At 41.2% G+C, this 15,821-nt stretch overlaps 1 protein-coding gene across 2 annotated transcripts in view; it reads right to left on the reverse strand.

Annotated features, from left to right (window-relative positions):
• Positions 1-15,821, reverse strand: part of DIAPH2 (diaphanous related formin 2) — an 840,428-nt gene that overhangs the window by 543,429 nt on the left and 281,178 nt on the right. For both annotated transcript variants that reach the window (XM_059732728.1, XM_059732729.1), the window contains exon 20: positions 6,067-6,168. In XM_059732728.1, coding sequence (XP_059588711.1) covers positions 6,067-6,168 — 102 coding nt within the window. The remainder of the gene's footprint in view (positions 1-6,066; positions 6,169-15,821) is intronic.

The raw sequence follows: 15,821 nt of genomic DNA on the forward strand, positions 1-15,821 counted from the left end.
CTCGCTAGCCATATAAAAGGTTAGGGGCGTTTCTGCCCTAGTTAGAGAACTCCGCGATTTCCCCTGGAGTGGAACTCCGGCAGTTTGATCACCTGCCAATGACTCCCCGTCCTTGAAGCCTTACGACGTATCCTCCGTGTTGCATGCCCGAGTTGGACCCGAGCTACCCGGTCTACAAGAGCTCCTTCATTAGCAACTAGAGATTAGAATTGTTGCAACTACGATTGAAGTGTGAAGTCACTTCTTGCCTGCGCTGTATACGACTCTACAGTGTAAGTAAAGCTATCTCTGTTTTTCCAACTGATACGTGTCCCGTCTGTGCCTAATTCCGCTCCAGTGATAAAGAGTACCCATCTGCCTGTCACGGGATAGCAGCCGCAACCCCAGCAAGCGTTCCCGAGGATTCCCGATCCTCGGTCCCCTCTCGGCCCCCACAAGAACAAGCAGAAGCACAAGTAAAAAGACATATAAGAAATGACAGGAAGTGCAATCACTAAACCAGCAAAAGAAAAGTCCACAAAATTTAAGCTGGGCAAGAACAGTCACTTGGGAAACAATAGACAATGCAAGCAGTGTGGCAACCAGTGTAAACATAGAAAGTGCCCAGCATTCAGGCAAAAAAGTAGACACTATAATGAACTGAACCATTATGCTAAAATATGCAAAGAAGGTAGGAAAACAGGTCAGTCGCATCTTATGCGGGGGTCACGTTCTAAAGCCAGCGCGTAAGGCAAAAATCGCGTATAGTAAAATCGCATATTACTGTGCCAGCAGTAACTGCCTCTGCCTCCAAAACCTCCTACCACCACTGCGGAGCCATGCTTAGAGCTGTGCAGCCGGCAGCAACGGCGCAGCATGGGGTGGTGGTAGGGATGGCTGCATATTGCCCGGCCACCACCACGCTGCCGCTGCCACCCGGCGACCAGCCACACAGCCCTGGGCACGCGTGCAAACTCAAGCCCCACCCTCCCTCCACCCCGCATATAGTTGAATTCGTGCAAGTTAAATGCGCATATGATGCGACTGACCTTTATTAAGTGTAGAAACACTCAAGTGTGGACGAAAACTGTTCCTGAGTACACTTAAGGAAGAGCCCAATAACTCAAAAGTATGGCTAATTAGAATGCAGACAAATGACACTTATGCTACCTACAAGATAGATACTGAGGCACAAGAAATTATAATCACAAAAAAATGAAATAGAAAGGTGCAAAGGGATCACAAAAGTGGAAGAATCTAATGCATCTATGAAACACTATAATGGAGAGACCATTCCAGTTTTATGAGTGAACCCTTAACACTTGGATACAAACATAAAACAATGGATCAAGTGTCTGCGATGGTACACAGAGGAAAGCAGACCGTTTTAGGCTCATACACATGAGAGATACTTGGTCTTACTAGGAAGATGAATAACAGATAGACGTGGTAGTAAGGATGGAACTGAGCCAAATTTGAAGCACAAACAGCATCATATGAAAATGTATTCAGAGGAAAGAGGAATCTTCCAATTATGTACACATTGGGTCGCGGGGAGTGGAGCAAGGCAGCTGGGGACAGAAGAGCCACACAGGGACAGCCTGCTTGCTCTGCACTGTCCCAGCAATGTGTATCCTGCATGCGGGGCTGCACTGAAGGAAGCGGTGTGGGGCTCCGCCACGCAGAGCAGCAGGAAGCGCAGCAGGGAGGGGACAAGGAGATCCTGGTGTGGCCCCACTGTTCCCAGCTGTGCTGGGTGTTGCCTGCAGGACTACAGCAGCCCTCCAGGAAGGAAACGGGGCAGGAGTTTGAGCCCGCAGTCTGCCCCCTTCACAGGTGTGGGGGTGTGGGTCCCTCCTGCCCCCTGATAGTGAACAACATGGAGTGTCCGGCATCTCCATGTGTCACTTCCCTCAAGCCGATGTGGAGCCAGCTGGGCAGTCCCAACACCTCTCCACTTGCGGCTGGAGTGCCTGGCCAGGGGCACGTGAAATCAAAGCAGTTCTAGCACCCATTAAGGGAAGCTGCACATGGAGGCATTGGCCGGGCACTCCATGTATTGCCCCAATACCACCCCGCTCCTCCAGCCCCCAGCCAGCTTCCACCCCAGCCCTGCCCCGCAACCCCCAGCAAGCCCCATTTACCACTTCACAGCCTCTAAGGCTAAAGTGAGCCTGACCTAGGCCTTGTGACTTCCTAAAAGCCACAGGATCCACCCTTCTCCCTCCCCCTCCCCCTCCCGGCAGGGGTGGGACTTTCCTGCCATTTTTGCAAACAGCTCTTGCAGGTTAGAAGTCTACCAACCTACAAAGCTCTTTGCAAAAGGGGGAAATCTGTGGGTTTCTCTACTTAAAGAGAAAATCCACATTTTCTCTGATAAAACCAGGGAATCTGTGGTTTTCTCCGTTTTTCCATGGGAAACGGAAAACCTGGGTCCCTGCTGATGACAATAATTTGCCACCACACATTAAGAATGACTGAGAAAAGATCTGAATATTGCAAGAGTTAACACCCTTAAACTGAATAAGGACAAATGTCAGACTACAGAAATAACATATTTGCACCAGCAGCTGACCTCAAAGGGAATTTTACTTGATGACTCACAAATTCAAGCAATATTGACCATGCCAAAACCTGAAAACAAAAAAAGAATTCAAACATTGCTAAGAATGCTGAATTATGCCCGCGAGTTTATCCCTAACTACACAGCTCATACAACTCATTTAAGGCATCTTTTTTCCAAGGACCACAGCATAGGCCTGAATGCCAGAACATGAAAGTGAATTTAAAGTTCTAAAACACATATTAGCATCATTCCTCTTGTTATGTTTTTTGACCCCTTAAAATCAAAATCTCCAAGGATGCCTCCAAAAATGAACTGCGAGCACCTATTACAATATCATGAAATTGATTGGTTGCCAGTCTCATGCATCTAGAGCTATGAGAGGTAAAGAAAAGTTATACATACAAATTCAAATACACTCCTGACCTGGCTTATGGATGTGCAAGAACTGACGACTTACTGCATGGTTAGAGATTCACTGCAGAAACAGATCACAAACCACTGACTGAAATATTAAGGAAAAGGAAACAGGAAAAGGGTCTTGGAAATGCACAAAGATACAGCAACTACTTTTGAAACTACAGAAGTATGACATGACCCTGGAGTTCCAACCTGGACACCATTTCACTTTTAATAAAATATTATCCATCAAACATTGCAAAATCTGATGGTCTGGAACAAACTTTAACCATACATGTGAACATGAAGAAAGCATCATGCTATGTAACTCCAGGCATTTCAGATGAACTGGTGATGGAAACAGCCAAAGATGAAACATTGCAAGGAACAATACAAACAATAAGGAGGAAAAAAAATCATTTCCCATTACATAGTCTCAATATAAAAATGAACTGTTAGTCATCTCGGGAGTACTCATGAAGGGTAAACAGATTATAATTCTTGTAGTGATGAGAAAAAAATTTGGAACAAATACGTGAAGGACATCCAGGAATGACTAAATCAAAAAGCAGAGCCAGACAGGGGTGCACCGATTTTTTTGGCCAATACCGGTAGCTGATTATTAACCAGTCATATCAGCTGATACCGATCCAACAGCTGATATGTAGCCTGGCAACTTGGAGAGCAGCATCTGGCTGGTATGTGTATGGGTGGGTGGGGGGGAAGGGGCATGGAGGAGAGGGGAAATTAAGGCCCCCACGGTGAGGGAGGGAATGGGGCTGCCCAGCCAGGGCAGAGGAGAGCATGGGACAGAGCCACAGGCAGTTTGTCCGGGAAGCACAATTCCCTGCCACTGCATGCACCCCTGCGCAATACATAGGGGGTATGTACTGCCCATATCTGTGTACAGGGTGAAGGCAGGCTGCCTACTGCAGGCTGCACCAGCCTCTTCCCAACGAGGGGCCAGGACCAAGGCTGTGCTCAGGACAGGACATGGTGGCACTGGGAGAGGGGGCTATGGGGTGGCTACGGGGAATTTTGGGGTGCCTGTAACTCTGTCCTCTTCCCTACCTCACCCCTGCTGTGCAGTGCGCCTGTCCCTGCTCCAGCTCCAGCCCTGTTCCCTCCCTCACCATGAGAGCCTCAATCCGTCCCCCAACACCCTTTCCCTCCCCCATGCCCCTCCCCCCAAAGACTTACCCACTGGATGCTGCTCTCCAAGTTGCTGGGCTGCATTCCTGGCCACATGCATGCTGTTGCTGTGCACATGCATGCAGCATTTAACAGTAATAGCTTTATAGTGACTTCAAAGAGTATTACAGTGAAGTCTTTTGCTAATATATATAAAGCAAATATAACCTAATATTATAATACAATTAATAAGTGTTACTATTATACTAATATTAAAATTATACTACACACACACACACACACACACACACACACAGAATATGGCCTGTAATAAGTGAATGGATTCCAAGTACGTGACAGAGAGAGACAGCCTAGGAGGCTGGTCTGACCTAAGACCATTAGCCTAAGGGGTACCTTCCAAGGTCAAGCACTGAGAGATTTTTGTATAGAGAGGCATCAGGCATGGGCCTCTAGGAGGCTTGAAGGCTGACCCCAAATACTAAAGTTGATATACTCTAAAAGAAGTTATGTTTAAATAAAAGTCTCACCCACTTCTACATGAAATACTGGCTCCCAAACCTGAAGGAAAGGCCTAAAAATTTACTACAGAAATACCATTTCTCTCACTACAAGGACTAGAAAAACTTCAAAATATTTTTACTACATTCTGATCTATCACAGAATAGAATAATAGAAAATTAGGGTTGGAAGAGACCTCAAAGCTAGGTACAGACATTCAAAAAGCTTGAGTTATGTGTTTTTTTTGTAAGCGGCGTAGTTTTGATTGGTAGCAAACAGAACACACATTTGTACTTTGGTGGAGGGGGGCAAATCTTAGACTGGGTTTCACCACTTTTAAACCAGTCCATGTGTACTGAACTTCTGCTCAGTTAAGAGTACAGATCAGTTTCCAAATACTTATACGAGTTCAAAGTGCACAGGTTATACCTGGCCCAGGAGGTCATCTAGTCCAACACCCTACTCAAATCAGGACTATTCCCAATGAGATCATCCCAGCCAAAGCTGTGTCTAGTCAGGTCTTAAAACCTCCAAAGATGGAGATTCTACCCTCCTTGTAAGAAAGCCTGTCCTAATATCTAACCTAAATTTCCGTTGCTGCAACTTAAGACTATTGTTCCTTGTTCTATCATCTGCCACCACTGAGAACAGACTAGGCTCCATCCTTTTGGGAAGCACCCTAAAGGTAGTTGAAAGCTCCTATTAAATCCCACCTCAGTGTCCTCTTCTCCAGACTAAATGAAACCCAGCTCCCCCAGCCTCTCCTCAAAAGTCACGTGCCCCAACCCTCTAACAATTGTTGATGCCCTCTGCTGGACAATCTCCAATTTGTCCACATCCTTTCTGTAGTGGACAGCCCAAAACTGGACACAGTACTCCAAATGTTACCTCAACAGCGCTGAACAGAGGGGAAGAATTACTTTCCTTGATCTGCTGGCAATGTTCCTACTAATGCAGCCAAGTATTGCCATTAGCCTTCTTAGCAACAACAGCACACTGTTGGCTCACGTTCAGCTTATTGTCCACTGTAACTCCCAGGTCCATTTCTGCTGAGCTGCTGTTCAGCCAACCAGTCCCCAGTGCATGGGATTATTCCATCCTAAGTACAGGACATTGAATGTGTCCTTATTAACCTCATGAGATTTCTTTTGATCCAATCCTCAAATTTGTCAGCGTCTCTCTGAATCCAAGCCCTACCCTCCAGCATATCTACTATTCCCCCTCACTTGGTATCCTATGTTATAGAAAAGCAATGCTCGTGCAAAATTTGGAAGAAAATAAAAACAAAACAAATAACAGATAAATAAGGGTTAAGAGTTCTGCAGAACAGCAGTACACAACACTGATTTTTTTGAGGGGGTGGGGAGGAAGGCGAGACCAGAGTAAAGAGAATGAAATGAGAAAGCTTATACATGGTTAAGCTTATACATAAGAAAACTTGCTTGCATATCCAGTAAACAAATAACATTACTTACACAGATTCTGTGCTGTTTTTCCATCCAAGATTCTCAGTTCTTTACCTCTTTTCTTTGGCATAACGATTTTCTTTTCCTCCATGTCTTCTACTGCCCTCCTAGCTGTAAATGTACATATATATATGAGCTGATAATTCACAAATATAGTAAATTTAAACACATTTATTTTAGATGGTTTATAAAAGACATACTATATTATAATATAGTAGTATATATCTAAAAAGCTTTCCCCATCTGAACCATATCAGTCAGATGTTTTATTTGCTTTAAAAGAAAACAAAGGTGGTACCTCAATATATTTGAAGACTTTTAAACATGGAAACATACATTTTGAAGAATAAAAAAACGATGTACGATTGTGAAGCAGCAGAAGAACAAAGCATGGTTTACAAACTTAAATCAATAGGGAACTGAATAATAATTGTGTTGTTGCAAAAAATATATATCTATATATAGACATACATGTAGGTGGGGTGGATTGAAGTGGTTGGTTTATTTTTTTCTAGTTTTCCTTCATTCCAGTATCTTCAGCAACATAGTTCTGATTCTATACCAGCTCAAAGCAGATGAATGCCATCTACTGAAACACTAATATCTGCTATATCATTCTGAAGGCTTCTCAGCAAAAAAAAAAAGTAAAACAGTTCTGTTCCAGACATTTGATTATGCTTTAAGATGATTGTTATATGTATTTTAAATATTTAAATAAATAAGTAGTCATTTATCTTCTCATTTTATTTCAAATAATATAAGAAATCCAAGTTTTGTTTTGTTTTTTACCTAACTGAAAATATTAAATATTTTCCTGGCACTTTCACAAATGTCAATTAAATCAATCTTAAATCTACAAAGCTATAGTATTGTTGTTTCCTAGACTACAGTTATACATGTAGCATTTCTGCTTCAGTGAAAATCTGATTTCTTTCAAGCACCCATTAGCCACTGGAAACCAACTGAAAGGAAGTTTTAAGCAGAGGGGCCTATTGCTTGGTTATCACACTTCCATTTCTTTTATTTCTCACTTCTGTCATACCATTGTAGGAAAAATATGTTCCACTCGCTACCGATTTAAACTATGCCACTTACAGAAAACAGTGTAACTAAGATTTCACACACACACAAAACACTAATGCATAGAGACCAGACTCAGATACCTTAAAACTAAGCGTTTTTTTCTTCTTATGTATGAACAGTCATTTGCTCTAAGCATGAAACTACAAGACATGTACTCAGCTGCAGTCTAAATTGCACACCACATTCACACTGTATTGTTCATCACTCTCCTGCCAGAGGTAAAGGCAACTTCAGCTCCCAGCATTATCTCTTGAACTGGCCACCGCATTCTTTAGTAAAGTAAGTCATTTATTTTTTGCAAAAAAAACTCATACATTTTGGCCCTTGCCTTCAAGGAGTGAAATCTTGGCACTTTTAAATATCAACTGGAATTTTGGCATTGATTTCACTGGGATCATAATTCTATCTCCAAAGTTCAAAATTAAGTAGGGGGTACTAAGTTTAATTATAAAGGTTTGTGTCTTTTTTCCTGTTTATAAAGTGTATGAATCAACTAACTCGCTCTATAGACAAGAGAGTTTATTCAATAACTTTTTTTTTTTTATACATGTACCTAAAACAACAAAAATGATCTGAAATGAAATCTGAACTCAGAAATATTTTTGACAATCAAGAATAGTTATATTAGGAGTAACTTGCTCCAATTAAAATTACTGAAAAAACATAGCCCATTCAGACACTAATACTCCAAAGCATTTTAAAAGATGATGCATTATCAGGGTTTTCAACCTTTTTTTGGTTGGTGTACCCCCAGCAGCTGGTCGAGAAGCAGGGAGTCCCCTGGCCAATTGACGAGCAGGTGGGGGGGAAGGGTCCCCCACGTGCAGAGGTGAAACCACAAGTGCCAGCCAGAAATGCCATCAGCAAAACCAGAACTGCCCTAATTTCTCCGTACCACTGCCACGTACCCGCTGGGGCCTTCCCAAACTACCCCCAGGGGTACGTGTACCCCTGGTTGACAACCCCTGCATTAAGTGAACTCAGTTATGACAGGGTTAGATATAGGATAAATCTATCTGAATCATGTCAATGTGACTATGGCTAAAAAAGACAAGCATATACAGCAGGATAGATTAGAACCCTGTAGGTTAACTAAATCAGAGATGCAAATCTATCCCATCTTCCACCCAACTTCAGACCAACATGGATAACTAACTCTAAAAAAAAAACCTACAACCAATCTTCCCATTAATGTCCTTTAAAGCACTGATGAAACTTCCAAAAACTCAAGGAACGTACAATTTATAGGAACTGTATAAGGAATCATGGGATAATCATCTAATGTCACTGAATTCAACAAACTTTTGAACCTTCAAGGGTTAACAATGCAGTACATTTAATGCAGCTGTACTGAACCATTTCAACTTTAAAAAAATGTAATCAAGAAATTTATTTTATCAATTATTTATTTGTAGCAATGTTAAGGTTTTGATTAACAAATGCCCACTAGTTGTAAAATCTCAGTTCTATTCACGTGCCCAAAAATGTGTTCAGATACCTGACTCGAGGCATCTATGTTTACAAATGCTAGTTAATCACGTTCCTCACTGTGCAATGTAGCTTTCCCAATAGTGTTAGTTCCTCATACGTTGAGAAATTTGTTCTACACTATAGTTTCTGAGATAGTTTGAAGTTCTCATTTTATGCACCACTTCCAATAAGCTCAGAAAAAAATTATATAGCACTTCTGATTTGTAAAAACATGTGAAGTTATATTTAAAACATCTCCCCCCCCCCCCTTCTCCTTGCAACATGCTGTTCTTTTGCATGTTCTTTGGAGGCCACCATCTCAGACTTAAGTAAACATTCTCTCATTATTAATATCCAATTTCTCCACATATTTACTCTCATACCACTTCCCACCAAACTGCAAAGCTTTCTTGGACACAGAGGCACCATCTTTTCTTAACAACAACCCAACCCTCCTTCCTTATTCTTATGAACAATGAAGATGCATTTCCAGAACACTGACAGTTTAACTCTCTGTTTTGAGATTAAAGTTTTATCCCTGGGCCAAAATGACAAAGGTCTGTTTTCTCTATGCATCTCCTACAGCAGAGTTAGACTGAAACTGGTAAGTAGCTATTCTAATATTACCAGTTAATATAGAAAAGCTCAATTCATTCTAATTTGCCAAAGGCTAAATGGGATCGCTCCCAGAAGTGAGTAAGTCTAGATTTAGTTGGTGTATTTTCTTCCTTGAAAACAGGAGAATCTTAGTCTTCACGGACTGACTTCCCCAGGGTACCCATTACATTCCTCATGGTAGCAAAGATGAGAGAGCTCACAAGTAAATTAATTATTACACAGCCATAAATCGCTCTCCTTACGTAGATGCCCCCTAGGCCTCAAAGTATTCACATATGTGTCTGGCATGTGAGAGATTGGGTAAAAGCTCCCCTCAACCAGTGTTACTAAAATTGCAGCCTTCTACAAAGATTCATCCCCCTGCCTGTCTTTTATTCACCTGCATATTTTGATTAATGGGTACAAACCACCACCATTTCCTACTCTGCTACTACTGTGTATTTTCAGATTATATTTACTATATGAAAATAGACCAGAGTAGGCAAAATGCTGCTCAGGGGCTGGATGCGGCCCACCAGGCCATTCTATCCAGCCTGTGGGGCCCCTAAAAAATTTAGAAAATTAATATTTATCTGCCCCTGGCTGCCTATCATGTGGCCCTCAATGGCTTGCCAAAACTCAGTAAGCGGCCCTCTGCCCAAAATAATTGCCCGCCCCTACAGTAGACACTATGTATAAATGATACGAGAAGACTCTCTCTCAGGAACGGATTATCAAATATTCACCCTCAACAAGTGTTTCACCATATCAACATAAATTTCAACTACATGAAACTGTGGCTAGCAACAGCACTATGGTTGCTATAGTCATTCTGAGTTTTTATGTAAAAAAAACCTCGAGTATTCATTGACTAACATAAGATTTCCATAAAGGTTTGCTGCCTTTTTTTTTTTTTTTTAAAAGGCAAATGCATAATATACAATGTAAAAATGTATTACTTTAGAACTAGAGTATACAAAAACATATAAACAAATTAAACTTTGTTTCCTCTTCTCCAGTTTAATTTACTAAAACAATCATTTTGTCATGTTTGTATCTACATGTCTTCTCTATTAATTTGTAATATTCCCAGCAGGTACATACTACAGCACTAATTTTTTATCTAGTATATGTAAAAAACTTTAAGTACAGTTTATCAAAATAACACTGAATGTACTATTCATTAACACTGTAACAGCTAAACACAAATAAAATGGAACAAAGGGAAACCAGTTAGTAAGTCTATTCACTGGTACTCTTTCCTCTTACTATATCTTACATTAGTGCTATCTTTTGAATGAGAGAAAGTGTGTGTGTGTGTGTGTGTGTGTGTGTGTGTGTGTGTGTGTGTGTGTGTGTGTGTGTGTGTGTGTGTGTGAGAGCGTGCATGCGCACACTCACCCACTATATCTGTTTTGTTTTATCTTTCTTGCAGGCAATATATTCTGTGTGGACAGAATGGGACTTTGTTTTCTTTTCATTATGAGATATAATAATTAAAAATAATTGTACAGTCTAAAGTGGCACAAGTATTAGCATATGTGTTGAATTATCAAACAGTAAACATATGCTAAAGCAAGCTTAAGCAGCATAAGTATTTTTACTCACAGAACACTACACAATGATAGACATATGGTAATGATCACCAATGAATAGGTATGAAGGATGGAAAATGCCATGAAATATTTTCCGCTGAGGCAGGACCTGAAAACAAATAAGCATTTTAATTTAAGTTTCCATAAAGTGTCCTTTATCATGACACCCAGAGGGTCACTTCCTCACTCATTTTTTGACAAGACTCATGGAAAAGAAGTAGTTTATAGTTAGTCAGGTTAGTAAACTGACACTACATGCAGTTAAGCAGTTTGCAATGAAAGGATTAACCATGTGACTAGCAAACCAGAATCATTGATACTATTATTATTATTATTATTAATTTAAAAAGCTTTCTTGAAAACTATTTTTGACCATATATTTGTTTCTTTTTGTACCGTGATTAAGCAGTTTAAGTGAGATATTAAACTAATGTGCAATGTTACTCCAACTTAATGCAGCATGCAAATAGGAATATTATGCATGGTGTCATGACCCAAAGGTATGATTTTGAGTGTGCTTCGGCACTAGAATTATCCCCGTGGGATTACAGCTTCATTGCATGGTGGAGTTTTGCTGCACAGAGAACCCGCGTGCAAAGGAGAGAGTTCCCGCCACTTTGCAGCTGTCTTTGCAGGGTGCATTTTCTTTGCAGCACAGAAATGCACAGTGCAAAGAGTTCCCGCTCTTCGAATGCAAATTTGTTTCCCGCTATTGGCTAGTTCTAAATTATTCCCACGTGGCGGCTAGCGATTGGCCTGCTAGCCGTATAAGAGGCTTAAGCGGTTTCCGCCCACGCAGAAGAGGACTCCACATCCATCTCGTGGGGACTCTGGGTACATGGCAGGGTAATAGAAACCCTGTGTGAGACCCAGAGGAGTTTGGCGGCCTGATCCACTGCCCACCTCTTCCCGTCTTCGTGCGGTAACCTTCCTTAAGACGTATCTACGAGTTCTTTGTGGCGCGCTTGTCCTGGACATCCGGAGTTCTGTTTGCGTGGAGCCTAGCAAACTCCACGTGATTGTTCGTGTTCTTTCTGTTTGTAACCGCAACTCAAGCAAGCTTTCAGCCTGCACTGCGACCATCTCGGTGTAAGTAAACAATCTTAAAATCTACCATTACGCGTCTGTGCCTAATTCTAGCTCGGCACCTGCCCTCTCCGACCCGGCATGCCCGGGCTGCCGGCCACAGCCTGCGTGCAGCGCGACAAGGGCCGCGGGTTCGCACCCGGCCCGCACACATGGCAGTATGCAGGCATGTATGCAGGTGTGTGCATGGAAATAGGTGGTCTGGGTTTTTTTGGGGGTAGGGTTTGGCTTAGTTAAATGTTGAATACATGGATTATATTTGTTACCCAATTACTATATTCAAATTACTTTAGTTTTCTACAAAATTTTCCATAGTGAAGTGAATACCATAATTACTGTTTCAAAAGTTGTTTTCCCTAGGTTAGAAAGCAGAGAAGGAACCTTTATTAATAAATATTCTTCACTAATGGAACAGACCAACCACTTGCCACTCTTCAACTTTTGCATGTTCATGCATAAGACTAGTTTTAACAGCAGAACACTTTCTTCTCCTCACTCCAGCTGATTAAGAAGGTGAAACAATAAAGATAAGGTGACTCAAAATTAATGAAACTGTAAAAAAAATGGAAGTACAGCTAGGCCACTGACAACAACTCACAGAACAACAAAATGAGGGTCTAAATTAAACATGTTGGTAAGCAACCAAGATTTTGTTTTCATTTAGTATTTGATTCTATTTTGTGAGTAATAACGTATTTGTTTATCAAAGCTGGAGGAAAAAAAGCTGATGCAACATGCTGTAAGAGACTGTTTTCCATTCCATTCTTATATGTTCGGTACAGCATGTGCAGCTGTGAAATGTGCATCTTCAGCAACGCCTACAGCTGTGAAGCAACTAATATATCCCACAGAAAGGACAATTTCAGTTTGACACCTGTTTTGTGCCTGAAGAGAAAACAATACGAGTCAAAGTGTTTTAGAAGTTTAAAATATATTTAAAAAATAACAGTACTAATAACAAGGAATACACAAACATGTTTTAATGGTTTTGAGACCCAATTAAGACCAAAATCTGTACACACACATGGTTTTTGAAAATTAACAGCTGTATAACTAAAGTAAAGTAGTTTACACCTGTTCATTAACTCAATAACTGAACACCATTAAACATTACCAGCACAATATGTTTAAAAGCCTTAAGAGCATCAAATAAGACTTTAAAGTTTTGCAAGTATTATAGCTTGACTTAATATGTTTGTTAACAGTCTCTCTCTCTATTTGGTGGTTTTAGTGCTTATAAAAGTGACTAATAGTGCAACTCAGGGCAGCAACATTGAAGACCCCACCTATTTCTGAGGCAAAAGCTATTTTAAATGTGAGGTTAAAAGCATACAGTCACACTTAAGGGTAAAGTAGCAGTTATGCCAAAAATGGAAGGGGGGGGGGGGGAGGAGAAAATAGAAATTCAGTTATCTACCTTAACAACTTTAACTGGAGTTAAACCATGAAAACTATGGAAAATGTTAAATAACTGTATACCTGATATGACTGAAAATGTTAATGTAACAGTAGTTCTCTGAAATATATTTTCACATAAATTCCACTCTTGATGCACATAAACCAGGGGTCAGATGGTAGTTAGCCTAGGTGCATAAACAGACTTTCACCCTCCTTGACCCTCTGAACTGTTAATACAAAAGGTGATGTGTCCTCCTCACTGCTTTTTTGCTACTCAATCTTCAAAGAAATACGACTGTGTATTACAAAAGCAGAAATATTCATGGATTTTTCAGGAATTTTAACAGAATTAAACAATTGCCTTTCTGGTGCCCAAGACCATTTAGAACTCCAGTGGGTGGAACAGAATCTGACCCCAGTGTATTCAAGATCTGACTTATTCTGAATCAACTAAGTCTGCTGAGCCCACACCTCTACCTTAAGTTAGGGAATATATCTATACTGCTGCAGTGGGGAATCCAAACAAGGACTGGGCCAACCAGAACCTGACTGTGCTCTGCCCAAGTGAATCCACGGGCACACTTCCTAACCAAAGGTTTGCCAGTTGCATTGGTTCTGGGTTCATCACCAGCAGTTGCTCTTACTCCCTCAATCACAGGGGGAAATGTAGCTAAGGGTAGGTGGCTTCAGCTATTTTTAATTCCTTCACCAATATCAAATGGCAATGTCAAAAGATACCAAATGGCAATGTTCTCAATACTGGAAAAGCAGCACTCAGGCCACAGAATGCATATGGGAACGATCTTCATTAACCACACAGTTACTTATAAAGTTACGGCTCTTTATTCCCTTATAAAGGATCTACACAGGTTCCACTCATAATCAGAAATTAGTTCCAGTTAAAAGACCACAATTTGCACCAAATGCAGATGTCTACAATAAAGACTAGTAAAAACAGTAGTACAAGTATAACAAAGTAGTAAAAATGTGGCCTGAATTCCATATCACTGACTTAAGGACCCCATTTCTCTACTTCTTTTTGCCAATATTGTCATTAGAAAGACTGACAAGATAAAGGGATCATATATAACCATGGGCCAAAAGGGAGGAAACCCATGTCAGCAAATCCCATGGAGGAAGATTTCAAGACATACATCTGAATGGGCATCCAAAAAAGGAGGAAGGTATCAGAAAGAGATACCAAACTCCTATTTTCTGTAAGGCAGAAACTCAGATACTTTCAGTGTGTTACAAGGCTTACTGTTGAAAACCCCTATGCATGACTAATGATACAGAAGGCTTTTAGAAAACATTTATATTTTAAAAAAACAACACTGAGCCACTCTGACATAGCTTAACTAAAAAGGGGCAAGCAGGGCAGAAGTCCCAGGCACCAATTTTGGGGGAGAAGAGGCACAAAAAAACAGCCACTATTGCTGTCAACTAGCTACACCATCAGCACTGATGTCCCAGGTGCTGCTGCTCCTCTAGATACCAAGCTTCCCTGCTATGTTCCTGCTATTTTGCCCTGGGTGTGTTACAACCCTGAACAGCCGAATGCTACTGGAATGATGTGATACAAGTTTCCCTTGCTTTATGCTGTACTTGCATTCCTGGAAAATGGCGCATAACTCAAAATTCACATAAAGGGAACCCACTTTGCAATGTAACAAATAGGGATACGTTCCAAAGCATTGACTGTACTGACCCCCAGACCCATTTCTACCACTTTTACAAGACAAGTTTGGCACTCACCAACAGCAAACAGTGCACACAAGCACAGGGCACTATCATAATGGGGATGGCAACTATAGAAACATGTCGCAGACAACGAGCAAGGAGCACATATCCGTGCAGGAGACTATATTTTGGTATGGGCCACTCCCACAATGCACTGCACAAAGCAGCTGACTGTGGGCAGGCTTCCACCACACTGATTACATAAGAATGAATTTACCTCACATATAACAAATTTTTGGTATAAAAAGGGTCATTACCTAAGAGTGAATTCACACAGAACCCATAAAGAGAGAGAAACCTGTAATAGATATTACTTAGTTGATACCTAAACAAGCAAAGACATGCAAAGTCTCCGATATGAAAGGAATGCCTTGCTCTGATTATTTTTCTATCTATATGTCACAACCCAAAGTTGTGATTTTTTGTTTGTGCGCGCTTCGGCACTGCTAAATTGTGCCTGCTAAATTGCAGCTTCTTTGCACGGTGGAGTTTTCTGCTGCAGAGGAGAACCCCGGTGCAAAGGAGAATTCCCGCCAAATTTGTAGCTTTCTTTGCAGGGTGCATTTCTCTGCTGCAGAGGAGAAATGCTCGTTGCAAAGAGTTCCCGCCATTCGTATTATAATTTGAGCCCCATTATTGGCTAGTTCTAAACTATTCACACGTGGTGGCTAGGGATTGGCTTGCTAGCTGTATAAAGAGCTTGAGTGGTTTCCGCCCAAGCTGGAGGACTCCACAAACACCAGGAGGAGGAGACTTCACGCTGTGTGAAGATCTCTAAGCGCTGCGGATCCTTAC

This window comes from Alligator mississippiensis, chromosome 8 (assembly GCF_030867095.1).
Source record: "Alligator mississippiensis isolate rAllMis1 chromosome 8, rAllMis1, whole genome shotgun sequence".
NCBI classification, from domain to species: Eukaryota; Metazoa; Chordata; order Crocodylia; family Alligatoridae; genus Alligator; species Alligator mississippiensis.